We start from the raw sequence: 27552 nt of genomic DNA, 5'->3' as shown, positions 1-27552 counted from the left end.
GCTTGTCCAGGGCAGGTGTGGAAACTGCTGTGGCCAGTGAGGAAAGAGCCACATCCCCATTACATCCACAAACACAACTCTACTCAGTAAAATATTTATTCCTCCATTATTTCACAAGAGTTGTTTTTACAAAAACCTTACAAAAATTTCCAAAACACAGACATGCAGAAGAAAAAAAAAAAAATCCACTGTGGATCTTGTTACAAGTAATGGAAATGTACAAATAGAAAGGGCAGGAGGGAGTTTAGATTACAATAATCCCTCCGTCCTGCTACCCCTCCATGGGTGCAATTTGTATCTCGTCTCGGTGAGGCTTTGGCGTTGACTGACAAGCCATGATAAGCTGCCAAGAGCACGGCGAAGGAGGGGCCCGAAGATTAGGAGTGAATGTTTTCAAATATATATATACATATAGATATTTAGTGAAGAAATATTTATTCCCTGCTTTTTTTAGGTTTACAGAAATGGCATCTGCAAACTATTAAATGGGTTTATTTTCATTAATGCTCTCAAAGAGGCAGCGACATTTATATCCCTGTGGTTTCATCTTGTATAACTGAAAAAAGAGCCCTGTGCTTTCCATGGGAATAGGACCCCCCTGGCCCCCTTCTCCTGCCCCAAGCGGCATTTCTCATGGTGGATGATCTGATCCGCAGAGGGTCCATCTCCCCCCCAGCCTGGCACATCTCAGCTGTTGTCGTGTCTCTGCGCGGTGTCTCGCTGCTGTTGGGGGAGCTGTGTGCTCCCCTGCTGGCATGGCAAACACGGGGATGCCAGCCTGGAAATGGGGCTGGGAGGCACGTGGTGGGTATTTAGGATGACTTTGCTCCCTGGATGGGGTTGGCAGTGTTGGTCAGGTTTGAGGAGGAGGTGGTGACTCTTCTTGACCCGGGGGCTGCATCGGGTGGAACAGAGAAATCTGGGGCAGGATGGAGGGACTGATTTGCCCCCAACCAGAGGAGCTGTGCTCCTCTCCTGGTTCTCTCATCAGGTCTCCAGCTGCCCAGGGTGAATTTGAGGGTTCTGGTGTTGCAGCTGCTGGGTACCATGTGCAGCTGCAGCGAGAGCCCTCCTGGGAAAGGGAGAGGATGCTCCTGGGAGCAGTGGGGACTTGGGTGGAGTAGCTGGGATGCTTTCAGCCTTGGTGTTGCACACTGCAGGGTGTTTATCTGGAGGAAGCACCTCAGCACTTGATGTATTCATCCTTGGATCTACTGTTGCCATCCCCAGGAGGGCTCGGCCCTTTTGGGCAAGTAGGGCTGGTGCCTCCTCTGTCCAGGTCGCCCGGTTGAGCTGGTGATGTCCCCGCTCTTGGCTCATGGCTCTTTGCAGTGACTGAAGAAAGAGTGGTCTGGTTTCCAGAGGGCTTTGTCCACAGGGTAAAACCTCCATCTCTCCGTCTCGTCCCCCATCGCTGCAGTATGGGCAGGGGAAGGTGCATCTGCCTGCGCCTCAGTCCCAGGGCAGAAGGACTGGGGTGGCTTAAGCCCGAGGCAAGGCTGCCCACCCTGTGTCCATCCCCCTGTGCATCCCACCTTGCTACCTCATTAGGCTGCATGGCAGGGTGAGTCAAGGGGGGTAAACCATTTCCTTTCTGCAAAACCAAAAAAGCCCACCCCCACGGAGTCGCCAGCCCCAGACCCCCGCGCACATCTGCGAGCTGCCGGTGGGGAGGCTGTGCCTCCGGAAGGCGAAGCCTGCTTTGCCGTTGGCACGAAGTGCTGGGAGCCGCCTACTCAGCTCAAACCCAACAGCTTTTTCCAATTTTCTCTTTTCCCTGGGACGCTTACATGACCTGGAGCTCTGCAGAATCGCTGGCAAACCCCCTGAGGCAGGGCAGCGGTGCCGGCTTGGCGACCCGCGATGCTCCCCACAGCTCACAGGCTCCAAGCGAGTCTGTTGAGACGCTCCAGCCCTCCTCGCCCCTCTGGGTAGGGACAAAGCCTGATACCATTGGCATAGGCAGCTCCGAACTGCAGGCAGCATGATGCAGGAGCTTGTCGGGACCCGCTGCGGTAGGGGAGAGCTGTCGGCTTCCCAAAGTCTCTCCCAAGCACCGCGGCTGGGGATGCACAAAGAGGAGAACACGCGGGTCGGCTTTGGCATGCATGTTTGAGTGCCACAAGTCACAGCCCAGCGGAAAGGGGGGCTCGTGATCCTCCCACCACTGCATGCTGTCCCTGCGGGAGGAGAAGACCCAATAACTCTTTGGCTCTCTGGGCGAGATACCCAAATTGGTCAAATCCAATAGTCCAAGATCCTTCCATGTTTGGAAGCAAATTCTCATTCCCTTGGCAAGTCTGTTTGTCCTCGAAGAGCGCGTGGGGGGTATGTGTGTGTATATATAGCCTTTATTATAAGGGTGTGCGGAAAAGCAAGTTTCTAACCAAGTTTGCTCCATATGTGGTTATAATTATGTGCCACTTCGGCCTGGGACTGACTCTACCTTCAAAAGGGAAGAGGAGAGGAGAGGTGCTGAGACGTTGGATGAGTGACACGTGGGTTGGGCGGGTGGTGGATTTGTCCTGGACTGGCACAGGAGCTCCACACTGGATCCCGGATGAGGCCATGGGGTGCGCTTTGCCCTGCTCAGTTCACGGTCGGCACCTGGTTCTGATGGAGGCTGAACTCTTTGGCTTTGAGGCGCAGGCTGGCGATGCTGTTGGCCATGTTCACCCCTTGGGTGGGTGTCGCGGTCCCACTGGAGCTGTAGGAGGGCACAGTGCTGCGGGGAGGGAGCAGGGGAGGAATGAGCCATGGCCCACGGAAGAGTCCCTGTGCCCCATGAGGTTCTGCCGTCTTCCCAGGCCAGGTTGGCCATTCCCTCTTGGACATCTCCCACAAGAGTAGTTGAGGCTTCAGCATTTTTATGTGGCCGGATGCACGTGGGAACCCCCCAAACTATGCACCAGGAGGCCCTGCCTTGAGCTTTTGGATGAGATAGCTGGATGCAGAGAGCTGGGAAACAGAAGGGACCCGTGCCACCTCCCATGCCGAGATGTGGGAAAGGTCAGTGCGAGGCCAAGCAAAACCCTTTGCAAGGACCAGGCCACCACTCCAGCCTCCAAATGCACAGAGGCAGAGCAGCCCACTCAGCAGCAGGCAAGGGATGCTCAGATGAGGCTGAAACAGGTTCCCAAATCAAAGCCAGACGAACAACTTTTGGCCCCATAATAACCCCCATGTCCTCTACAGTGGCACAGGGACTCCTGTGGTGGTGGGGACAGTCCCTAGGCAGTCTGTCCCATGGCCACCTCCACCCCAGCAACTCTGGTGCCTGCACCTACCTGTACGGGGAGGTGCTGGTCCAGGAGAGATACTCTGGGGTCAGGGCGGTGGGCCTTGGTGCCATGGGCTGCTCAATGGCTGCTTCTTGGCTGTAGGATTTGAGGAGTGATGCTGATCTGTTGGCCAGCATTGCCCTCTCATTACGGCGAAACTTGGCCCTCCGGTTCTGAAACCAGACCTGCGTGGGGGGGAAGGTGGTCAGCAGGGACCTCGTGCCAGCAGAGATGTCCCAAGCATCTGTCCTACTGATTGTGGTCATGTGCAGGACGAAACGAGGGAAGGGATGGTCCCTGTTCCCACCTGGGGACAAGGTGGGGGTGTTGTCTTCTCCCACACAAACCTTTGCTCACCTGGACTCTCGCCTCGCTGAGGTTCACCCTTCTCGCCAGCTCCTCCCGCACAAAGGCGTCAGGGTAGTGTGTCCTCTCGAAGACCCTCTCCAGAGCCTGCAGCTGGCTGCTGTTGAAGGTGGTACGGTTCCTCCTCTGCTTCTTCTTCCTCTTGGCCGCCCCACGGCTTGGGCTCAGGCTCTCACCTGTGGGGAAAGCACAGAAGAGGCCACGTGAGAGACAGACCTGTGTGAGACCCCATGGACTCCATGTGGGGACCCAACCAGGCTTGGGTCCTCCTAGGGGTATCTGTGACCTTGTTCCATCCCAGCCATGCTCCCTGCGGGCAGCAACGTACATACAACCCTGGAGTCTCCACGAGGATCAAAACCTATTTTAGCATCTGCTGGAGCTTAGGGTTAAACCCAACTTTTGCAAAGACCTGTGGTGGTTTCACATCAGGCTAAAATCACGCAGGACCTGACTTTGGATACAAGCCTCAGTGGACTCGGGGAGCACTTGGCCCAGACTGCTGAGACTGCACCTCACAGCCCACCAGCAATGGGGACATGCCCATAGGGTGTCTTGGGCTTGGCTTTTGCTAAGGGTTTAGGTCAAGTTTTCATGGATGGTGATGGAAATTCAGCACCAAAACATCCCTGAGATCTGGGTCTCCAGCACCCTCTGAAACCCCTGCTGTGGCATGTCCCCAGGGTGACACAGGACAACAGACAAGCATCTGCTCGTAGAGCTAGGAACGAATGCGTCTTGCAGAGCTCAGCCTCCGCAGTGTTTATTTCTGGCTTTGCTGGCTCATGGAAACATGAAGCTGAGGGTGTAGTTTGGTTTCTCAGTATTGATCTTGGGCTTTCAGCCAGACTGAGATTAATCTCCTCTTTGTCACTAATATCATCAGGTTTAGGCAAGTTTATGAAGTCTTTTTTTCTGAGACAGTCAGCTGCCGCCTGCGAAGGCTTCGTGGGGAACGCGTCTCGCTGTCGTTCTTCTATATGGAGGTACTGGTTAATTATTCTTTCTGTTAATAAAGCATCTGGATCCAATCTGTACCTACTGGTGGGAAAGTATTTTGGAATTATTTGAGATGTTAATAGTTTTATGACATTCTGATTCATAGTAGGGTTATACTGGGGTTTTCTGCTCTATATCATTGCAGGGGCCATGATGGCAGGAATTACTGCTCTCTGAATATGCTCAAGAAATAAATTCTTGCTAATAAGCTATCTGGATACTTATTAAGTAGGTGTGGAGCATTTTCAGATGATACTTGAGCAAGTAACAAAATCTACTGGAAGGGATATTAATTCTCCTGTTTCAAGACACTGCCAAGCTGTTGAGCAGGAGGAAATGATACCTTCCAAGATCTTTAGGGCCAGAAAAACGTCCTTGGACCTTAATTCTGAATAACTCAAACCATGAAACCTTCACCAACAAGTTCTCCATCAAGTCCCTAAGGTCCCTTTGTGCCCAAGTGTACTGCTCTCAAGGGCTGTCCCATCCTGAGTTGAGCCATGAAGACCAGAGAAACCGCAATATCTGCTGGCAGGTTGTTTCTGGGACTAATCACCTTCTGCCTAAACCAGGGTCCAAACTTAGAGCTGCTATGGAGCTTCCTTACACCTTTCTCTGAAAACCCTGCTGCTGGCTGATGCCACCAACAGTGTCCCAATGCAAAACACGAGCTGCTCCAGGAGATGCGGCAGAGGAGGAAGGGTCAAATTTATTTCCATTGCTGGCAGTGGCTGCCTGGAAAAAGCAGATTTCTCGTCTGGCATTTTGCTGTAGTGAGGACCAGCACCAGGGCTGGGGAGCGCTGGGTGCCTCCAACACCTGGACTGGTTAAGGGGTGAAGCACTGTGCTGGAGGGAGGTGCAGGGATGTGGCGGTGGGACCTGAGTACGACCACCGGCCCCATTCTCCATCTCCCAGGCACATGGAAGGACATTGCATCATTTTGACCATGATGCGACCAAACTGCTGAGACTGTGGGGACAGGGGAGCACCCCTGGATGGGAAGGGGTTGAAAAGGAGCTCTCTCCACCTCCCAGGACCTCATTGCAGCCACTGGTATTTCTCTGGATCTTTTATTGTGTTCTAGGTGCATTTGGACTTTGGTTGACCATCCCTTGGGCTAGAAACGGCCTGTGCTCTTATAGTTGGGACATGGCCTTCTTGGTGGGGTAAAAACACGATGGGCTGTGCTGTGCCTGGAATACATGTGAGTTTGAGGCCCTTTCCCTGGCTGGGAAACCACAGGCTGCCCTTCACCACCGTCCGTGTTTAAAAGCTCACAAATAAAATTCCGCAGATTCCCTCCAGCCCTTGTTCCTGCAGCTTCAAATGTTCTGCCAGTCTCTGGTTCCCAGTTGCCCCTTTTAGTTAAACTCCTTTTTTGGTCCTGTTTTCCTTCAGCAAGCTAATGAGACGCTGGATTAAAATACATGAAGTCCAGCCATGGTTGTCCCTGAGTTTTCCGGGAGCTTGAGACTGAAATGGGAACCATCAGGCTGGGAAGGAGCTACGTGATGTAACAGGTCAACAGACGTTTCCTTACGGGTTTATGGCCACCCTGTAGAGCTTCTGGGGAGTTATAGATCCAGGCTTCATTCAAAAAGTGCCACAACCAAGGGTGCCCACTGCCCCCCCACTGAACCTGCAATGATTTCAACAGAACCCCAGTAAATGTATAAATAAAATTTATAAACCTCCTTTGGTTTTGTCCCAATTTAAAATCTGGCTATAAGACTTTTCCATAAGTGATGGCTTCTCTCACCCACCTGAATTTGGCTGAAAGCAATGAGGACTTGGAAAGGTTCCTTAAACTAACTCTCAACCCAGCTCTGTAGGATCTGGCCCCATTTCTGACTGCTTTCTATCTACCCAAACACGCAGAGGCAAGACCTAAACATCCATGGGAGCTGTGTGGTGCCTGGCAATTTCCATATAGGACTGGTAGGCACATCAGGATGGAGATTTAAGACCAGAGTTGGGTCAGGATGTGTCCGGGTGCTGGGAGTTCCCCGGTGGTTGGAGAGCTGCTGGCCCTGGGTTGAGGCATTTTGTTCAGCCCCTATTGCTGGTTTTAATGGAGGGACCTTCTGCACCACAAAACCCTGTGGGATTGTTCCAGGGAGTTTCTCAGAGGATGCTGGGGACCAAAACCCCTTCTCCATCTACTCGCACCTCCCCTAAAACATGCTGCACCCTGGTGTAGCTCAGAGCTCCTTATCCCTCACAGAAACCTTTGGTTTCCGGCTCAGTTCTTCACTACGTTGGTTTTTACCCCCATTTTCCACCCCATCTCCATACTGCAGGGAGGCAGCTCGGTGCTTGGGGACCCTGCCTGGGTTCTCTGCTCCACATGAGGATGAGCCCTGGTAACAGATCAACATCTTTTCCCCATTACTTCAGGTATCGCAGGCTTGTAGGATCAGATAAATGCCACCTTAATTGCTGGCAGTGTGCGTCTGACAGGTTTACAGTGTGCAAATTCGGGCCGGATCACTTCTATCAAAGATGCTTTAGTAACCCCAAATCAGCTTCCAAAAATGAGCATCGCCAAGTGCTCTGCAGTGCTGGAGAGGAGATAATTTGTTATAATTCGGGGGTTCATTTTGGGGCACAGCTGGAGGCATCAGCTTGATTGTCCAAGCCCAAGGTCAGAGGGGACTCCTGAGCTGTCCCCCAGCCACCTTCGCCTTCCGTGTGTTTATCTTCCACTGATTACAATTGCTGCTAAAGGCAAAAAAAGCAGGGGAAGGGGGAAAACAGAGAGGATAACATTTTGTATAATGCAAGATGACACGGGGAGGATGGAGAAAGGGAGGCGCGGGGGCTTTGCACAGAGCAGGATGGGCTTCACAAAAAACAAAACCAACTTAAATTGCCTCAAGTGTGTTAGAAAAGACATGCGTCTTTTTGCCTGCGCTGTGGATGAGTTTTGGGGTGCTGGCTGCAGCCTGGGTAACCTCCAGCCTCCTCTCTCCCAACCTCAGGGGTACAGGCTGGGGGTCACCCCAAAACCCTTCTCCACGTGGGACCACCGATGCTGGCAAGCCTGGACCAAGCTGCCACACCACCAGGAACTGGGGAGCAACTGGTCCTATCCTGTTGCAAAGGCGATGGTCCCAGTGCCACCGGGTCTGTGCCGCGCTGGTTCAGCTGAGCTGGGACCAAACCCGCTTCTCCAGCTCTTGCTTTTTCCCTCAGTGCTTCCACCAGTTTTCTGTAGGAAGGACTTGGTGCTGGGCTTGCCAAGGTGGCCCCCATGCTGGCAGAGTCCCCAGCCTCCCGCCCGGCAGCTGCCGAGTGCTGTAAAGAGGTAATTTTCACTCGATTTCCACCGAGGCTTCGGCTTTGACTTACGACCTCCATTAGCGAGCGGTAAACGACCTCCATGCAGCTGTGAGCCAGACCCAACCAGCCTTTCAAATCCCAGCCGCTCGCACACCTGAGCCCTGGGGACCGCGATGTCCCCGGCAGGGATGCTCCGGCGGGGCAGCTCGTCCCTTGGGATGGTTTTCAGCGGTGGGTTCCATCGCCAACCGTGCTCAGTGTCCTGCTGTGGGGCGGCTCCCCTCTGGATGTGGGGTTTGGGGGGGGTTCTTAACAAAATGCTCATCCCAGAGCACAGTGTTCACCCACCAATGTGACTGGGGATGGTCACCTCAGCCACAAGCCCATCTGTCCCTTGTTAATGCTGCAAAATCCCCCGCTGCACCGCCTCGTCCCTGCTCCAGCTCTGCCGCTCGGCTTTGGGGTGCAAATACCCCGCTTTTTGGGGGGCCATGCCAGGACGGAGCAAGTTCAACCCTCTCCTGCAAAAAACCCAGGCTACGTCTCCTCCAACGTGTTTCATTTTCCATTGCGCCGCAGACCCCCGAGCCCCAAAGAGTTTTCTGCCGTTAAATTATTTCACGCGTTCCATTTATTTGCAAGCAGTTTGCCAAAGACCTTTTAAGCTTTAAATTTTTCACCCTCCCCCAGCCAAATGATCAAATCTGCCGTACCATTTACTTCCCTTCTCTGCCTGGAACGGCATTTTTTTTCCCCTTTTTTCTTCTTGGGTATAATTTAAGGGTTGAAATAGCCTGGAGGGAATTAGCTGTAAATTCTTCCTAAGACAAATAAATTCAGCCCTCTGAGTTTCTACGTTTTTCAAACTGTTGAGAGACGTTTTAGGTTTGTTTTACTTGAAATAATGATCGTGGCATATCTGACCCTCAGGCTGCGGCCAGCTTTAACCAAATAAATAGCTTTTATTAATTAAGGTTTATCCTTAACAAATAAAACCCCAATTTGATCTCGGCCGGCTGAATTAGCAAAAATAAACAACGGGTTCTCCGGGCACTTGATGTGGATTTAACAAATTAACGCTGGGCCTTCATCAGGGAAGCCGCAGGGTGGTGGAGGCCTTTTACAGCCAAGAAATCCTTTGGAAAAACAATGTCTTTCGTTTCTCCCATGGTCTTTCTCGGTAAACATGTGCACTCCCTTCATCCCTTTATATACTCAGGGGAAGCGAGGAGAGCTCCGGCGATGACGTTCGCCAAAGTTTCATGTGCAATTGTTTAACTTGTTCCTCTAAATCATGCGATGGTGAGGAAGCGTTTCCCTTCGGATTGTGTTGCAAAGGTCTCGGGTTTGGGAATTGCTCCTCTGTGGTGTTCACCCGCTCCGGCTCCTTTTCATCCCATAACCTTGAGCTGAGATAGCCAGTGCCAAGGGGTGATTTGGGAGTGCATGGGCAGCCAAGTGCAGCTGAACCCCCTTTCCAGCATCTATTGCCAGCACTGCTCTGTCTGGGGACATGGCTGGGGACAGCCTGGGAGCCCATTCGGGGTTTTACCTGCCTGCACTGGGGATTCGCAGCAAGGAGGGGTGGCAGGAGGGACGATGCTCTACAGACCAAGGGGGAGCCGGGAGCTTGTCCCTGCTCGCGGGTGCAGGCAGCACAGGGTTTGTCACAGACGCGATGGTGGGAGCTTACACTGGTCTGTAATCTCCCCACATCATCTCGGGAAGCCCAGGGGGGCTGAGAAGCAGCTGTGAATCTGCTGCTCCATGTGTGCTGGGTCACCCAACTGTGGTGCCTTTCCTGCACCCACCAGCTAACCCAGCCTGGGTGCGTGGGACCAGCGTAGTGTCACAGCTCGGGGACAAAACCACATCAGCGTAACCCCATTTTCTGGGTGGTTTCAACCCTCAATCTGAAGGAAAAGCCCCTTGGGGCCACCAACTCCAGCCCACAGGGTGCTGGTCCCAGCTTTGCTTGGAACAACGCTGTGATTTCCAAAGCCATCCCGAGAACAACCCGTGGGCACAGGGGACAGGGTGTCCTAGGGGAACGGGGCTGCCAGCCCTTCCCTGGGCTCCCTCACTGCCAGGACCGGTGTCCCACCTCCTCACCTCAACCCATCACCACCCCCTGCTCCCCATCCAGTCCAGCCCCAGCCCCACGAAGACCCTGGGAATGCCGAAGGCTCTGCTGGTGGGGGCAGATTGAAGCCGGGGGGGTCCAAATGTGCTGAGTCCGAAGGAAACTTTCTCGGCTCAAGTGGCGTACATGAAAAATTTAAGAGAGGGGCAAGTCTCAGCTACTGGAGAAACATTACAGCGAAATGTTTCCGAGGATGTTTCACCTCATTAATTGTGAAAAATCTGAAACGCTGACACGTTTTTACAGGCTGCCAGTTTTGCTGGGGGAAAAGTGTCTCTGTTAAAAAGGAGCAGCTAAAGCCTGGACCAAGAAAGAGGCCAAGGCTGTCCCGGGAGGGCTTTAGCCTGTGCTCACTGACAGGCAGCAGCAGACTGTTTTATGGTTATAGAGCTGCTGCCGCACCAGCCAGAAACCACCCAGCGCCACGGTTCGCTGCCCTCGGCCGTGGGGATGCCCAGTTTTCGGGAGGCTCCCACTCAGCAGTGCCGTGACCCTGGAGATGCTCTGTGCACAGCCCGCACCCCCCAGCCCAAGAGGTTTTTCTTCTTGTACCCCCAGAAGCCAAACTTGCCACTCGGCGGCGATGCCAGGGACAGCGTGTGGTGTCTGATCACCCACCCTGGTGTGTCCAGCTAAAAGCCCCAGTGAGCTGGGAAGGTGCTGGAGAGTCAGCTGAGCTAGCAGCATCCATCCCTGCATCCCAGCAGGGATTTGTGCAGCCTGTGCTTGCAACCCAGTGGTGGCACAGAAGCTATATTTTGGCTCATCCCCATCTTTAGTGCAGCAAACATGGTGGGAACGTGATGCTTAGCAGGATTTGGGGATCAGAAGGAGCCTGGAAAGGAGGAGCCCAGTGTCATGGGACACTGGCTCTCTTAGGGATGGCCCCAGCCCAGCAGCAGCCACCAAATTCACTGGTCAGAGCTGTGAGTGGGTTCAAAGCCATCTCTCCAGCAAGAGCAGTGGTGATTTATCTGCTGCAAAACCCAAGTGCACAAAGGGACAAGATCGGGATGTCACAGTGACAGGAAGAGGGGATGAAGGAAGAAGGGGATGAAGAGAAGGGAACCAGATGCTGGAGGACCCGGCCAGCCAAGCCATGTGCTGTGATTTAAAGAGAACACCCTGGAAGTTGAAAGCTGCTGAGATCCACAGGGTTGCAATCATCTGCCACAGGTAAAGCCCCGGGCTTTGACATGTCCAGTGCTCCCCAAACACTTCACAGCCCTTCCTACGGTGACGGAGGCTCCTGCACTGGCCGGGGGCTCACAAACAGCCCATCACTGCACTCGCCCAGCTGGGGTCAGGCCCTGGGAATGGTGTTTTGGCACAGCCAGCTCCTGAGTCAACAGAAATGTTTAATGAATTAATTGCAGCCATGCTCCCCAAAGGAGGATGCAGCGTCAGTGGGATGCTGACAAGTCTCAGGAAGGGGATGGGGAACGTCTTTGGCCATGAAGCTCCAGCGGGAGCTCCAGACAGCTGGAGGAGATGGTGGCATCACCCGCCTTTAACCCAAAGTGGGAATCACCTGCCTGTGGACAGACCTTTGGAGAAAGGGACATGGACAGACCCCACTGTGGGGCTCACCAGCTCTGGGATGGACCCTGGCACCCTGTCCCTAACCCTGTGGTGGCATCCAGACCACAGAGCCTGGCACTGTCAGCGTCCCCTGAAACAACTGCTCCAGAAACAGCCTTTAAAGATGTGCAAAAGCGTTGGCGCCCAGCATAGGGCTCAGCAAAGCCTCTTGCTGTGCTTTCCCAGCCGCCTGGCTCCCCTGCACCCCAGGAGCCGGAGCCGGGGCCATTGTGCAGGGACACGGGGCTCAGACTGCCTGGCTGTTTCTGCTGATGAGTGGCATCAGCCCAGGGCATCCAGCCCGGGACACCAAGCACATCCCTGGGGCTTGGTGGTCTGCAAGTGAAAAATTCCCTGCCAGGGCCATGCCCGCACGGTGCAGCAGGTGACCCCAGCCTGGCCAAGGGGTTTTGGGAGCTGCCAGGAGCGTCCTATGCACTTGGAGGGGGCTGCAACTGCAGCCCCACGCAATGGGCTGTCCTGGATCCAGCGCCCACATCTCCTCATTGTGCCAGGTCTCCGTGGGGAGCCGAGTGGGGGACAAGACAGGGAGCTGCTCCCCCCCAGTACCCTGTTTTTTCCTCAAGGGATGGCAGGGTGAGTAAAGCCCAGGAGACTTTTACCAGAGACAGTGGCACTGCAGCAGTCACCACTGGGCACCCCAGGTGGCTTTTTGTGGTCAGGGTCTGGCATCTTCCCTGCTCGGTGCAGGGAAACATGCAGCTCAGGAGGGTTCTCTCCCTTCTGGGGTCCCACTTTAGGCCTGGGGCCACACAGAACCTCCAAAAATTCATCTGGGATGGTGCTGGTCTGCGATGTCCCTGGCAAATGGTAAAGAGGGAGAAGGGCAGATGGGATAGATCCAGGGATGTGTGTCACGTCGTGATTCCGGATTTGCCCAGGGATGCTCAGGGAGGCTGTGGCAGAGCAAAGGGCTTCTCAGGTGGATGCTCATGGCCATGGGGCTGGGGGTGGCTGGAGCTGCTCAGTTGGACAAACCAAATCCCTCAGGGCACAGCCAAGCACCTCGGGAAAGGCACCATGGTGGTTTTGACGTGCCGAGCCAGGCCAAGGACAGAGCAGCACGGACCCACAGGGGAGCAGGAATTTTAATTCTGTTCTCCCGCAAATCTGCCAGCCCCCGCGGTGGAGGCCTGGGGACCAACAAAAGGCGCTGGCTCTCCCCCAGCCGCCGAGGAGGCATTCACCGGGGGGGTTTGCTTTCATCTCCCAGCCAGGAGACCTTGTGGTGGGTCGAAACCAGCGCTCGGGCTGTCCTGCACCTCGCACACTGTGGCACCCCGGGATGGCCCTGGGGACAAAGCCACCAGGCACCCACTGGGGACTCAGCCAGCACCGGTTATGTCGTGCGTTAGGTATCTGAATGCGGAGAGTGGCAGGGCCGGTAGATGGTTAACAGATGTGTGAATGAGTTTCTGCGGGGAAACAGCAAAATGCTGCCAAAATTCTGCGGTTTGGGTCAGCCCCGGGCACGGCAGAGGCGACGGCCACAGCGGCTGCCGACAGCCATCAATGAGTGGGGTGCCGGGATGGATGATGGGGGGACGGACGGCGCTGGGATGGACAGACCTCACTGTCCTGGGAGAGGCTGAGCATGGCAGATGCTGCTTCTCTTCCACAAACATTTTAGGCACCGTTTGCTGCCATCAGGATGCAGCCACAATGGTGCCAACATCTCTCGCGTGCAACCGCCTGACATAACAGGTTATACGGTTTCCGAGCAGGGCACAGGGCATGTGTAACTAATTAACACTAATGAGACCTGTGCAAGCAACAGCTCTGAGAGCAGCACCCATCTGTGCTTGCAAAGTTCCACCAAGAATTCAGCTTTTAACTGCAAAGTGGCTTTCCCTGTGGGCTGGGAAGGGGACGGGGTGGCGGGTGCCTTGGAACATCATGGTGTCAGGAGCTTGCTGGGACTTTTGCGTAGTGTTTAAAAAATAATCAGCCAGGGCTGCACAGCAGGAACGCCGTGTAGAGGGCTGGATCCCAGCCACGGACCCCTGGCATGGCGATCCCAGCCTTCCTCTCCCCGCCAGCCTCCCAAAAAGGTGATTTATTGAAATTTAATATGCAAAAGCCCGTAGCAAGCCAGCTCCAATGGCATCTGGCACTGAAACCCAACCCCAGACTGCCAGGTTCAATCACAGACCCCATCGGATCAGGGTCATTTCCAAGGTGGGGGGAAGAGGATGGGAAGGGACCAGGGTCCCTGTGCTGTCCCCTCCTGTCACCTGCTGCCACCGACCTGACTCCCCTCTCTTTTTGAGGCCAATTTGGTGTTTTTCACACTCTGGCCAAGATGTTTTATCAGCAAGTGCCGGCACCTGCCAAAAGCACGTCTCGTAGCCACCGGCCACATCCCTGGAGCAGGGACACGGGCAGGTTTGGCCAGGGCACAGGATGGGCACAAGCCCCTGGCCAGGACCCCATCCCACCACTGCTCCCAGTACTCCCAGTAGGACCCTTGTGGGCGCCTGCACATACAGACATCCCGGAAACCCTCGCCAGCGAGCAGCATCGCTGTCCTCCGGTCTGGTTTTCATTTGAGGTCGGTGGCCTCTCGCCAAATTTATTGTAAAACATTCATTTTAATAAGTGGCTCGTATCTTTTTCTTTTTTTTTTTTTTTTTTTAATCCAGCCCAGTTAACTGTTTCCAGGTTAAAGCAGAGCAGCAGGGATGGCGGGAACGGTGGGGATGGCAGAGGCGGCAGGGACAGCAGGGACAGCAGGCAGGCGGCTGGGGGCAGGTGCCACCTCAGCAAGGTCACCAGGGGACACCTCAGAGATGCCAGGGTGGGGGCAGCTACCTCGAGGTCCCACTTCTGCAAAGCCCGGTGGTGCTGAGACCCTCACCTTGGTCACCCCAAGTTTTCATCCCCTCTGGGTCCCCAGGGAGCCCAAGCACCAGTTTGCCATGCTGGGGACCCCAGCACCAGACTGGCTGAGGCCCCAAAACCCAGCCAGAAGCAAAGGGGGAGACACATTGGCACCTGTGCTTGGGGTCCTGAGGCACGGATCGGGGATCTCCAGGCACTGTCCTACAAATGTCACTAACACTTCACCCCAATGGGAAAGTGGTTTGTGCTGAACATGCAAGGGCTTTGCAAAGTGGACAGTGCCTGGTAGTTTAGTTTCAATGTTTGTTTTAAGTTTCATAAACTTCTAATACTAATAGAAATGCTTTAGTGTCTTTTAATTTAAATGAAAACAGGTTGTTTTTTCTTTTAATTTAAAAATTCCCCTGAGGTATTTACAACCCCCAAATCACAGCCACGTGGCCGGCCCAGCCAAGAAAGTGAAATGGGTGAGGAAGGAGCGTGGCGGCCCCCCCGGCCCAAGCCCAGCATGGCCCCGAGCAGCACCCCACTGGTGGCTGTCCCCATGTCACCTGTGTGCCCTCCATAGCACCCCATGGATGCTTTGCACCTTTGCTGGGGCCGTGGGATCCCAGTCCATGGGGCAACAGCCCCCCTGAACTGCCAAACAGCTGTCCCCAGCAGGATGGCATCCTTCTGTCCTTCCTGCCTTCCCTCTGTCCATCCCTTTTCAACCTTTCCTCTCCTCCTCTCCTTTCCTTCTCTCTTCCCCTCTCCTGGACCGCTATCAAGCTGCTGCCAGTGGGTTTGGAGATGCCCAGTCCCACACCCTCCTTGGCCGTGCTGCTGCTGGACCAGGTTCTTTGCTCCCCACCACCCCCCAGCACTGTGTGCGGGGTCGCCCGTGTGCCCCCCTTCAGCATCACAGCTACTCCCACCCCAACACACCCCGGCAGCAATGCCAACCCCCCCGCCAACCCCCGCAGTGCCCTGCACAGTTGGGGGTGCAATGCAACCCCCCGAACACACATGCAGTGCACTGTGCGCCTTGGGATGCAATGCAATCCCCTCCCACCCAAGAAATGTCCTGCATGACCTGGGGTACAACGCAATTCCCCTGCATGATTTGGGGTGCAATGCAACACCCCCTAAACACACATTGCAATGCCCTGCACAGCTCGGGGGCAATGTAATGCCCACCCAAACAACGTGATGTATGAATAGGGGTACAATGCAATCCCCCGTGCCACTTGGGGTTCAATGCGCACCCCCCCCAAACACGCACTGCAATACTCTGTACAGCTCACAGTGCAACACTCCGCCCCCTGCCCCGAAATGCCCTGCATGACTTGGGGTGCAGCCACAGCCCAGGCTGGCACCACAAGCTCTGCACCACCCCCCTGCTCCAGCTCTGTCCCTATGCTGCACCCCCAGCCCCCAGCCTTGGCACCGGGGCTGTGCCCCCTCCCCACTCGTGCCCGCGCTGCCATGTGCTCCCCGGCGCTCCCCCGGCTCCCCCGCCATGTGCACTCCAGTTTCCTCGCGTGTGAAGCCGGCAGCCTCTCGGATTCGGTGGCTGGAAAGGATGGCGCCTCTCCACATCTGGTTCAGCGCGCGAGCCTGGCGCCGGGCTTAGCCACAGTCTCCATCCAGAGACACCCAGACGTTAATAGACTCTTACAATTCCTCCTGATCTATCGCTGCAGCCGCAGCTGAAAAGCTGCTTTATTATCCGCACTCCAAAGGGGGATGAGGAGGGAAGGGGAGGGGGCCGCCGGCTGGCGGGGCTGCTCTCAGAAGGCTCCCAGCCCACCCGGTGTCCCCCCAGGACCTGAGCTGTCCCCCCACCCCAGGCCCTGCCCAGGCTCCCAGGATCTGTTTGCTCCCCAGCCCTGGAGTGTAGGAGCAGTGCTGTGGCTTCATTATGCCTCCTGCTTAATTAACGCCTGCAGCCCCCTCGAGCTGCCGTTTGCACCCCCAGCAGAGCTGCAGGGGAGGAGGGTGGCAAAGGGGATCCCGTCTGTTCCCATAACATCCCCAGAAGGCTGTTGCTCGCCGCCAAGCTGTGACAATTGTGCCCAACCTCTCCAACATCAGCGTCACATTTATCCCCCACGTCCCTGCTATGGGATCCGCAGCCAGAGCTGCCGGTGTGGCTTGCCCATGGGTGAGGGGCTGCCCCACTGCACCCCCAGGGATACCCCCAGCAGGTCCCAGCCCCAGGGCTGGTTTTCCTAGGGGGAGCGCAGGGCAAGGAAGCGGCCGGCAAGGGATGTTGAGAATGGACGGGGCATTTCGTTACGCCATGGGAAGGCTGGAAAACATCGCCCACAGCCATGTGTCCCTTGGGCGAACGCGATTGCTGGGAATGCCTTTAGGGTGAGGATGGGATTTTTTTTTAATTCTAGGAAATCTGGGGATGTCCAGTGAAAAACAACCCGGTTCAGTGGTGCCGTGGCAGCACTGGCCAACAGGAGCTGGAAAAATGCCTTGAAACCCCAAATCAATCCTTCCTCACCAGGACTGGTTGCTTTCCCCATCATTCCGGACCCATCTGGGCATTGTTGTCCCCACACAGGGACAAGGCAGGGGACAGCTGCCTCTGTCCCCACACTTTCACCCCCTTCCCAGTTGCTTTTTTCAGACACAAAAAACAAACACCTAGATTTACATTAACCTTAGTCTGAATCTTTGCCCAGTCCCAGTTTGGCCCAGTAACAACCCACTTCCCTGGCATTTTGAAGGATGCTCTGAGCCTGCCCGATGGCTCAGGATCCCATCCTGGGAGAATAGCTCCTTCCAGCTTTTGCTTGTGCCACAGGGAGGGGACAGGGTGCCAGCCTGGGGACACCAAGCCTCTGCCAGCCCCAAAGCACCTGGAACCCATCCCACTTCAAACCCCACCCCTTCACCCCCATGATTTTACAGCCCCAGAGGGGAATCGCCTGTTGCCAGAGGAAATCAGCGCCGGGATAAGGGGTGATCAGCCCCGCTCCCTGGGAGAGAGGACGGTTTCTAACCAGGCAGCCTCAAAGCCCCAAATCATTTCATCAGCCTCCCAGCTACAGACACACGCCCAGGCCCTCTTAAAATGCTGATTCGTTGAAATTCGCCCATCTTGGCTGCGTGGAGTTGAAATTTCATATTTTTCCTGTGAATCAGCCCCGTTCCCTGAAATAACAGCCCAAAAGGAGAGGGGGAAATAGTCTCGCACTGAGCTGTTCCTGGTCGAGCTAGACATAACAGCCCGGGGTGGGGACGGGCAAGGTGTCCCCGCACCTCGGCACCCGCCTGGGCTGGATACAGCTGTGCCGTGGGGTGTTTGAGCTGCTGTGGGGGCTTCAGGCCCATCAGTGGGTGCTGCCGGGGTGCCAAAGGGAGTGCGGCAAAGCCCTTTGTCCAGCCACATGTAGGACACCCCCGCTGTGCCCTCTGGACTCTGTTGGGAGGTGGCTTTTGCAGCTCTGCCCCACACCCACACTCCCTTCTCCCGCTGGAAAGGGGGGATTGGGAATGAGGAATGGGCATCCTTGGCAGCAATGCCTGCTGAAAACCCGGCTGACTGGGGGTACCGAGGGGAGAAAAATCCCAGTGATGCGGAGTGGGGGGAAAAGTGATTTTCCTGCCCTGTCGATGCAGACGAGGCTGCTCCAGCTCCTGAGCTACCCCAGCAAGAGGGGACCCATCTCCTCAGGCCTCAGTTTGGGGTTTTTTTCTCTTCACCCTCTGGCAGCGGTTCCCCCAGCACAGATGTGTGTGTGGGGACCCCACAGAGCCCTGCAAACACTGCAGAAACGTGCCGGTATGTATTTCCCTGCCACCCTGGGGAGGGCTCTGAGTGAGCGGGGCTGCTTCCCAGGGCTGCAAAAACCCCAGCTCCAACCCAGAGGTCCCCGAGCTGGGGTGGGGGGAGCCTGGAGCCCAGGTGCGGGTGTTCAGCCCATTTGGGGGCAAATTTTCCCCAAATTGGAACCCAGGTGTCACCAGTCAGTAAGAGCCTGACTGCACCCCAGGACACACAGCATCCTCCCAGCAGCAGGGTGGTGAGTGGGTGTCACTCTTTGGGGCTGGAGGGGATAGGGAAGCATGGAGCGGTGGTACCAGGGTTGGCCACACATCAGAAGCTCTATTAGACCTGTGTCTTCCAGCTGTGACCAAACTCAGCCCCTCATCCTGCCCACACCATGGGAAAAGCATCTCTGCTGTGGTTTTTGGATGGATGAGACCCAGGGACCAGTTTCCCCTCATCCATGGGGACCCTGAGGTAGCCCACGTGCAGGATAGGGTGTCTGGTGACAGTGACACAAAGTGAGAGCCATGGTGTGGGGATCTTCAGTTAGGGATGGGGAAGCCTGACTGGAGGGGTCAGAGTCATTTTGGGACTGTCCCTTGTCCTCTGCAGCAGCTCTGGAAGGTGCAGGGTGAGTCCTGCCTCATAGCCCCCGTCTTTTCCTGACCGGGATTCACTGGTTTCCCTGAGAGCAGCTGTAAACTGTCTGGGTGAGCTGGGACGGGTCAGGCTCCCTGTTCATCCATCCATCCATCCCCCACCTGTCACCAGCCTCACACAAACAAACGTGGTGGGACCAGGATATGGGCTGGGGCAGGGAGCTCCCGCACGGACTAACCGGTGCTTTCTCAGTCTGCGCTGATGGATGCTGCACGGGGGACCTATCAGCATCGGGCACTGGGCAAGTGCTGGCCTTGGGCAAAAGGTCCTGGGTGTGCTGTCCCCCCGCTGGGGACTATTTCATTCCCACCACCCAGCCATTCCAGGCTGGGGCAAGCAGGTCACAATGTCACCTCGAGCAGCAGGGACCCCTGCTGTCCCCTCCCTCAGGGGACAAAAGCATGAGAGCCTCTCATTACAGAGCTGCAGCCACGTCCATCAGACACTTCTCAAAGCCTCTTTCCCTCCATGGGGGCTGAGTCGGGGTCCCAACACCCCCGTCTCTCCCTGAGCAGTCACCCAGAAACCATAGAAAGTCTCCTGGTAAGAAGGGCTTGGGGATTTCCAGCACTTTGGGGGCTTTGGAAAGCAGATGGGTGCTGGAGGGAGGAGTGTAGGGTCTGGGGTTATGGAGCAGAGGGACCTCGGTGGCTTCCCATGCCCACAGCCCAGCTCTGCTAGCCCCAGAGGTCTGTACTGCCCTGAGACAGGCACAGGGTTCGGCAACGAGTTAATGATGCTGATTTTAATTGCAGCCAAGCCGTGTACGTGCGTGGATGTCCCAGGGAAGGCAGATCCCCGCGGGTACATCCCAGCCCTTTTTCAGTGGTGTTATGGTACAGGGCTGCCTCTTGTCCCCACAGACGGAGGGACCAAGGTGTCCCTGAGCTGTGTGCCCTGTCCTGTGGGGACGGGTGGTATTTTGGAAGGCAGAGAAGCTCAGCCAAAATGGGCCACCACAGGGACATCAGCTCAGGTGGCTCTGCCTCAGGTAAGGTGCCCAAGCCCTGGGAACAGCTCAAGGCTGTTTGGGGCAATCAGCCACCGCTTGACCCCACAAGCAAATCCCTTCCCCTTTTCCATTCTGTGACCAGGTCCCTGCCCCTCCCTGCCTCACTTCTCCCTTTCCAGCTCTCTTCATTTATGTAATTAAAACCAATTTGCTTAACACCATGTTAATCTCCTCAGCCTCCTCAGGTGCAGCCTCTCCTCTCCCTTCATCACCGCTCTGCTCAGCATCCTCACAGCCCTAGACAGAGGGTCCCAGCCCCAGGAGCTGCTCCACAAATGGGGGTGCCCAGGGACCACCGCATCTCCCCATCTTGTCACTCAGTCCCACCGGCTTCAGCCCAATGGGCAATGCACGACGGAGGATCCCCTCGGAGGGGCCACAGCCCTTCCTCCGAGCCCAGCCATGACAAAAGTGACTCTTTCTGAGTTTTCAGCCCCGAAGTGGCCGCCAGAGCCAGCGCCCGACTCCCTCTCCCATCCCCAGGCAGCACCAAAAGTAAGTTCATTGTTTGAAAAGCCATCAGTCAAGGCCTGCTGGCTAAAATTACCCTCCTGCTTTATCATCTTGAGAACATTAAGGGCTGTTGTTAACAGATGTTTCGCGTTACACATTATTTGTTAGTCTAATGAAAGGAGGTGAACAAGCTTTCAAGACCTCAGAAGTTGTGCTGAAGGTTTTTGATGGGAGGCTGCTGCACTGTTCCAGGGGAAGGACGAAGATGAGGATGGGGATGAGCCCTCACCACCCTGTTGGCATTTCCCTGCTCTTACCTGGCTTGTGAGATTGCTGCCTCTTAATTTTTGGGTGCCCTGAGAGCAACGTGCTGCACAGATATTTGTACTCGTCCTCCCAAGAGGATGCACTGGGTGCCCTCAGGGCCAGTCTGGGGCTCCAGCCAAGGCAGGGGCTGGCTGGAGAGGGAGGTGGGGACAGCTCTGGTCCCTGGTGCCAGTGGGAAGGGATGTGCCAGCCCTGCAAGGGACTAACGGTGGGCCTGCTCCTGGAGCAGAGATGTGTCTGGGACCCCAGATGTGGGGCTGTCCCCAGCCCCCTCCCAGCTGCGGGCAGTAGGTGAGGGCTGGGAGTTGAATCCCTCTCCGCAAAGAGTAAAAATATTCCTCAAACTGCTCTTCCTCTACCCCACTGGTGCGATGACCCTGATAACAGCTTCCCAGTCGGAGCACAGAGCCCCATCCCGCACAGAGACACTCGGGTACCAGGGTCCATTTGGACAGATAATAAACTCACTGCCACCAACCTGTGAGGCGCTAACTTTGCATCTGGCAGAACAAAAAACCACACTGGTGAAGAGAAAGATGAGAGACAATGCCGAGAGGCTGTTTTACTTTAGGATGCCAATAAAAGATAACATTACCAGTAAAAGTTCCTCTGCTGTCATCACAGTGATGCCGAAAGCATCGCAGATGTGTAGCAAAAGGCTGATGGCTTGCAAAGGCAGGGCATTTGCCTGGTGTTTCGAGTCTTCCCCATCTAGATTTAGGATACTGCATCCCAGTTTAGGCAGTGGCAGCGGGTAACGGCTCTCACAAGTCAATGTTTGCATGCACTCTTAGCTCCCATCCCTCATGTATTTGTCTCTCCAGGATGAATCAGGAGGAGAAATGCTTCCGCTCCTGGATGGATTGTTGGAGCATCCCAGACCCTGACTGTGTCTTCATCCCTGCAACCTCACTGAAACAGGTGCTAACAGGAAAAATCCCCTGTGGTTCAGCAGTGCTGGGATCAGCAGGCCAAACCCCACAAAGCCCCTGCTCCAGGAAGAATGGGCTTTTGGGGTGAAAAAAGGGCTCGTGTCAGGCTGCTTGCCTCTCTCTCTCTGGTATTTGCATCACCCCCAGTCCTCACCAAGCCTCTCTGGGGTGTGTTAAGACCTCAGCATGGTGACAATTTCTCTGCTGTTTTGCAAATAGCCCTGTGAGATGCACTGGTTGCTGCAGGCTGGGACAGGTTTCCAAAAACTGTGCTGACCCCACACATCATGCTGTCTCCCTGTACGGTCCCATCAGCGGGTGAAAACCTCCCTGCAGTCCCAAAGGCAATGCAATAAGTACAAAAAAAACCCAAGAGAAGGGGAGGGAGGATGGAAAGTAATGCCAAAAATACCAGATTCCATCCCAGAAAGCAGTGCTCAGCCTCACCCAGCCCTCAGCATCCCCCACAGAGGCAGGTCGGGGGGCTCGGCGGGAGTTTCTCCGTGGAGGAAGGAGGTTGTGCAGGGAGTGAGATGCAGGTGAGAGGAAGATGCTTCAGACCCACAAGCAATGCGGGAGCCACTGGAGGGGAAAGAGAGAGCACCCTGGCATAGATCCCCCTGGGACCCCTCACTGCAGGTCTGGGCAGCCCGATGGGCTGAGCCCCCCTCACCGGCACAGCTTCCCAGGGGGGGCTGTGCAGCCAGGGTCAGGCACCAGTCATGCCCTCGGTGGGGCCATCAGCACCCCAGGGTTGCAGTTCAGGGGCTGCAGAAAATAAGCCTGGGGTACCAAAGCACAGCAGGGGGGCAGGTTTGGGGGATGCCACCCACTTGGTCCCCTTGGGGTGGGCACCACAGCCCGAGCTTTGGGGATGGAGGCTGCACCTCCACCCCGTGCTCTGTCCCCCTTTTCTTCTCCATCCGCGTCTCCCCTCTGGCACATCTGTGCCCCGACAGGACACCCGGCTCCGGGGGGATCTGGGAGCCATCGGCTGTCCCCAGACCAGGACTTCGCCGCAGGGACGGGGCGAATCCTCCTCGCCCCTGTCCGGGGCACCGGAGCCGGGATGAGCCGGGATGCGCCGGGGCTGGCGGAGCCGCGCGGGGGGATGCGCGCAGCGCGGACCGGGCGGCAGCTGCGGAGCCCCCGGACAGGCAGGTTTATCCCGTTAAAAATGCGGCTCCCGCCAGGACCAAGCGCCACGAAGCCGCGTTCCGGGTCGGTCCCCATCCCCTCTGCCAGCCCTGGCTCTGTCCCCGCCGCTCCGTTCGTGCCGGTGCTCCCGGCCCGGAGACGCTCTGCGGCAGCCGCCGGGAGGGGACCCGCTGCGTCCCGGTGCGCCCGGCCCCGCCGGGCCGCTCCGCTCCGCTCCCCGGGCCCGGAAACCGAGGCGGGGAACCCCGGGGAAAGGGGGCCCCGCAGGCTCCGGGACGCACCGGCTGCCCGGGACCGTACAGAATCCGGCACCTCCGGTGGCGGCAGGGCTACAACAGGTCCCTCCCCTCGGTGCGGGATCCTTGTACCCCTCGTCCCCGGTGCGGGGTCCCTTCCATCGGTGCGGTGTCCCCGAGCCCTCTGTCCCTCGGTACGGTGTCGCTGCCCTCCGATACGATGTTGCTACCCCCCGGTGCGGTGTCACTGTTCCCCGGTGCGGTGTCCCTCTGTCCCAACCGTCGGGGTGTCGGCACCCCCGCAGCTCGCTCCGACAGGGTCACCCCTCGCCTCCACCCGCCCTCCCGGTCCCCCAGACCCCGCCGCGACGGGACACCGACGCCCTTTGTCCGCGGTGCCCGGCGCTGCGCACGGGTCGCCGGTTCCGCTCCCCGGCGGGGAGACCCCATCCCCACGGCTGCCCCAAAGCGTGGGGAGCCTATCCCGGGGCGGCGGGACTCACCGTCCTGGGGCGCTGCCTCGCTGCCGCTGCTGCCTCCCGACGGCTCCGGCATGGCCTTGCCGCCACCGGCGGGCGGGGGGCCGGCCGGGGGGGTCCCGTTCATTCCGGCTGCTACGTCCTCCAGGTCGAGGAGATGGCTCACGCTGAAGTTTTTCCGGCTTTGAGGATTTTCGGGCGGCTCCGGGCCTCGCGCGGCGCTGGGGGCGAACGGCTTGTCCATGGCGAAGGCTGGCGCCGAGTCCATGGTTCCCACCCCCAGCCCACCCCGAGGTGCCGGGATGCTCCCGGCCCCCTTCCCCTTCCCCACTCCCCGCCAAAAAAATCCCAAAAAAAAGATAAAAAATATAATTATTATTTTTTTAAAAAAAAAAAAAGTATAAAAAAATCACGGCTGCCCTGTGAGTCCGGCTCCCTCCCCAGCCCCTGTTCCGCCTTGTGCTGACGTCTGGGGAAAAAACCACGCTCCCAGCCCAAACTTTCTTCCCCTGCTCTTTGCTCTGGAGCTGTTCAAACAAACGCCCCTGCTCCGAGCCGAGCGGGGCGGCCCCTCGCCCCCCCCCGGCACGACGACCTGCCCCCTGCCAGGGGCCGAGCACCGCCGGCAGCCCAGCCGCCAAAAAGGGGGGTGGGGGGCAGAGAGGGAAGGAGACCCGCTTTCACCCCCCACTTACCCCACTCACATCATCCCCCCCCAGCCCTGCTTTAAGTGCTTCTATCAACAAGTGTAAGTGGCTGCGCTCCGTGGGGAAGGATGGGGGGAGTGGGAGAGGGGCCGGGTTTCCCCAGCCCCAAATGGGGCTGGAGGGAGAGGTGACCCGCAGGTTAGCGGGGGACACGGCCCCCCCTCCACCTCCAGCCCCCACCTCCCCAGTCCCCATCAACCCTGGAGCAAGGTCACCTCTCCTGGGAAAAGCCTGGCTCTCCCGTCTTAATGAGATAATTACGTCCTGCACCACAGTTAAAAACTCATAGGCTGCTTCCCTTGGGGTTAGAAAGAAACCTCCCTAATGAAAACCAGCCACCGGGAGAGGAAAAATGAGTTTTTCCTCTTTAAAAATTATATATATATTTACATATTTATATACACCGATATGCAGGGAGGAGGTGGTGGGAGGGGGTGGGCAGAGCCAGAGCCAGAGCCAGAGCTGGGGCTGGTTGCTGGTGTCCGGCAAGGGCTGTGCTCGGGGAGATGAACAGAAATTGAAGAGGTTAACACTTATTATTTCTTTCCCCTTGATTCCAGCGTGTCCTCCTGCCCGCCGCTGCCAGCACATATGGACGGGGCTACGCGCACGCAGGGTTCGACGCGAAATCTCCGAGCAAGATCGGCCGCCGCAGCCCAGCTCTGAGCTCATCAACATCCCCGCTCCAGCGCAGCCCAGGGAGGCAAACCCCTGGCTGAGTTATTTTAACATTTGTCGAAAGCTTTTTCTTGCGCTCTCTTTCCCTTCAAGTCGGAGGCGTGTAGATTTTTCAGCCAGCCAGTGCTGCCAAATCTGATCTTCCTGACGGGGAAGTGGCTTCCCAGAGCTCTCCAGCTTGGAAGGGGTGTAGCTGGAGGCAGATTTTGGCTCTCTCTGACTCTGCGGGGGGCTCCCCGAGTGTGCAAAACCAGCCCAACCCCCCTTCCTCCCTCCTTTTCTTGGGGGGATCCATTTATTGGCCCTATTGGCCCAATTTATTGGCCCTAGGGCCACTTTAGGAGTCAGCTCTGGCGTCCGGTCCTGCCTCCCTTGGCTGTGTAAATCCTGTGCTGGTGTCACACCACGTTGTGCTCTGCTTCCCTGGGGGATGCTCCCCAGGGACAGGTGTTTTTGCTCTGTGCAGCACCCAGCTGGATGTGTCCCTGGCAGTGCGTGGTGCTAGGGCGATTCTGTGCATTGTGGTGGTGCACTCAATGTGTATATCAGAATATAGATTGCATATATTGCCATCAGCCCTCCTGGCTGCTCCCTGCTCTCGGGGGGTGACGCCTGCATTACCGCTGGGACCACCCAGCCTTGGTGGACCCAGCACATCCCTGGGCCACCCCTCCTTGGCCAGGTACTTTAACCAGCTTGTTCCCACTGTGACCGCAGGGACAGACCCTTCCTGGGATGGGGATGACACCACATCTAGGAAAAACTGCTTGAGGAACAACCTGGAGGGACAGAGGTGTCCCCTTGGAGGACAGTGACCCATGGGCTGGCGGGGGGGCAGTGAGGACCCCCGTCCTTCCCCCAGCATTTCCCCCTTGGCACTGGGGGCTGGGAACCTCTTGCTGTGATTATTTTGGGGGCAGCTGTGGGGTGGCCGGTCTTGGCCCATGATGTGGTGAGGGCAGGAGGGGGATGGACTAGCCCCAGCCCCATTTACAACTCTTTTCCTCCTCCTTTTTCAGGGCCAGACCTTATTCTTGAACTGTCTGGCTTTTCCAGGGGAGACGTCTTTCCCTCTGTTTGTGGCATTAAATAATTAAATGGAGGGAATAATCATCGGCGAAACCCCCTTGGGTTCGCACTTCCTCGGGCCCTGTGATTGCTGATATTTTTGGGGGTGAAATATGACCTTTTTTATGATCAAAGGGGATCCAAGTTCCAAAGGAAAGTTAAAAAAGAAAAAAAAAAAGAAAGAGGGCAAGCATTTTCTTTTTTCCCAATCCTAGCGGTCTGGTAAAGTTTCTTTAGACATGCAAAGATTTACACACCTTTCTGCAGGGTGCCTTAAATTACCCTCTGACTCTTTACACATTTCCATGAGCAGAGCAAGAACAGTAAGTCATTGAGAAATTAACTGGCCTTTCAGTAATATCCCCTGTCGGCCTTTCAGAAGGAGAATGTCTAATGACTTTTTTGAAGTAGAGGTCAGGGTTTGCTTTTTTTAAATAAAACAATCTGTATTAATGCAATTTCCTTTTTAGCTGTAGGATTTGCCTTTTTTTTAGCATCTTTTTTTTTTCAAGTCCACCAAGAAAGACCCAGTTGCTTGAAACTCACCCTCCTGGTATTCCCAACTCTTGTGCACGCTCTTCTTTTTTTGGAGGGGTGGGAAATGTGTTTTAAGTGACTAAAACTGGGCTTCGGAGCTGGCAAGGTGACTCTTCGCCATGCTTAGGGCAAAGCACGGGTGGTTTGGAGACAAAGCCAAGCAGGTTTGCTTTGCCTGACACCTGGATTTTGCTGAGCAGGGGGTGTGCTCAGAGCCCGGCTTTGCTGGGCCGGAGCTGTTGGGCTGACGAACCAGAGCGGCACCAAACGGGTAGGGCTGTGGCAGGTTCCTCGGGGTGAGGATCCGATGGGCCAGAGCCTGCCAGGATTGCAGCTTGGAGCCCTTGGGATGAAAGTCTTTCTGTTTGCGAGCCATTCATCTTCCACTCTTTAAGAAAAAAATGTGTTTATTTTTATATATATATATATATTTTTTTTTTAATCTTGTTTTGTGTCTTCCTAGGGGTTTCCTTATTTCTCTCATGCTGTGACAACATCTTCTGCTTCTTCCACAGTGTTCGCTATGGCACAGATCTGGACGTGCTCCGCCAGCCCCATCCCTCCTCCTCGTCCCCGGCTGGTGGCAGTGGCTGGGGAGGGGTGGCGCAGCATCCCTGGCTGGGGCTGGGGCTGGTGCTGGTGCTGGTGCTGGTGCTGGTGCTGGTGCTGCTCCCTTTGCTACCTGGCTACTGATTCTCCTTAATATTGTCAAAATCTTGTCCTGGAGATATCGTGCAGAGGAACTGGGCTGGCTCCCACATTCCCCCGTGGGTGAAAGGGGTTTTCATACTATGGAAACGCACCTCTGCTACACTGTAAGGAGGATGTTTGGAGTAATGAGATAGTAAGGAGCAGAGTATGTGAGATGGTGGGGGCTTGATGGTGCCTGGCCAGGACCCGGTGACGGGCTCTGGGGGCAGATGGCTGTGGATTGGTCCCATCCACAGTGCTGGGGATGCAGGGCTGGCTGTCCCATTTGTGTCCTGCCTGGGGCTGGGGATCGGAGCACCCTGTCCTGT

At 56.2% G+C, this 27552-nt stretch overlaps 1 protein-coding gene across 1 annotated transcript; it reads right to left on the bottom strand.

Annotated features, from left to right (window-relative positions):
* Positions 1-82: 82 nt before the first annotated feature.
* PRRX2 (paired related homeobox 2) lies at positions 83-23845 on the bottom strand. Its single transcript, XM_065853960.2, has 4 exons — positions 23568-23845; positions 3639-3823; positions 3288-3466; positions 83-2725 (listed from the first exon to the last, which is right to left on the bottom strand). Exons 1-4 carry the CDS (start codon positions 23809-23811, stop codon positions 2590-2592), a joined length of 744 nt encoding a protein of 247 aa, XP_065710032.1. The 5' UTR covers positions 23812-23845; the 3' UTR covers positions 83-2589.
* Positions 23846-27552: the final 3707 nt, after the last annotated feature.

Source organism: Patagioenas fasciata, chromosome 20, assembly GCF_037038585.1.
Source record: "Patagioenas fasciata isolate bPatFas1 chromosome 20, bPatFas1.hap1, whole genome shotgun sequence".
NCBI classification, from domain to species: Eukaryota; Metazoa; Chordata; class Aves; order Columbiformes; family Columbidae; genus Patagioenas; species Patagioenas fasciata.
The sequence above is the reverse complement of the archived record's forward strand: the minus strand, read 5'-3'. Positions and strand labels throughout refer to the sequence as shown.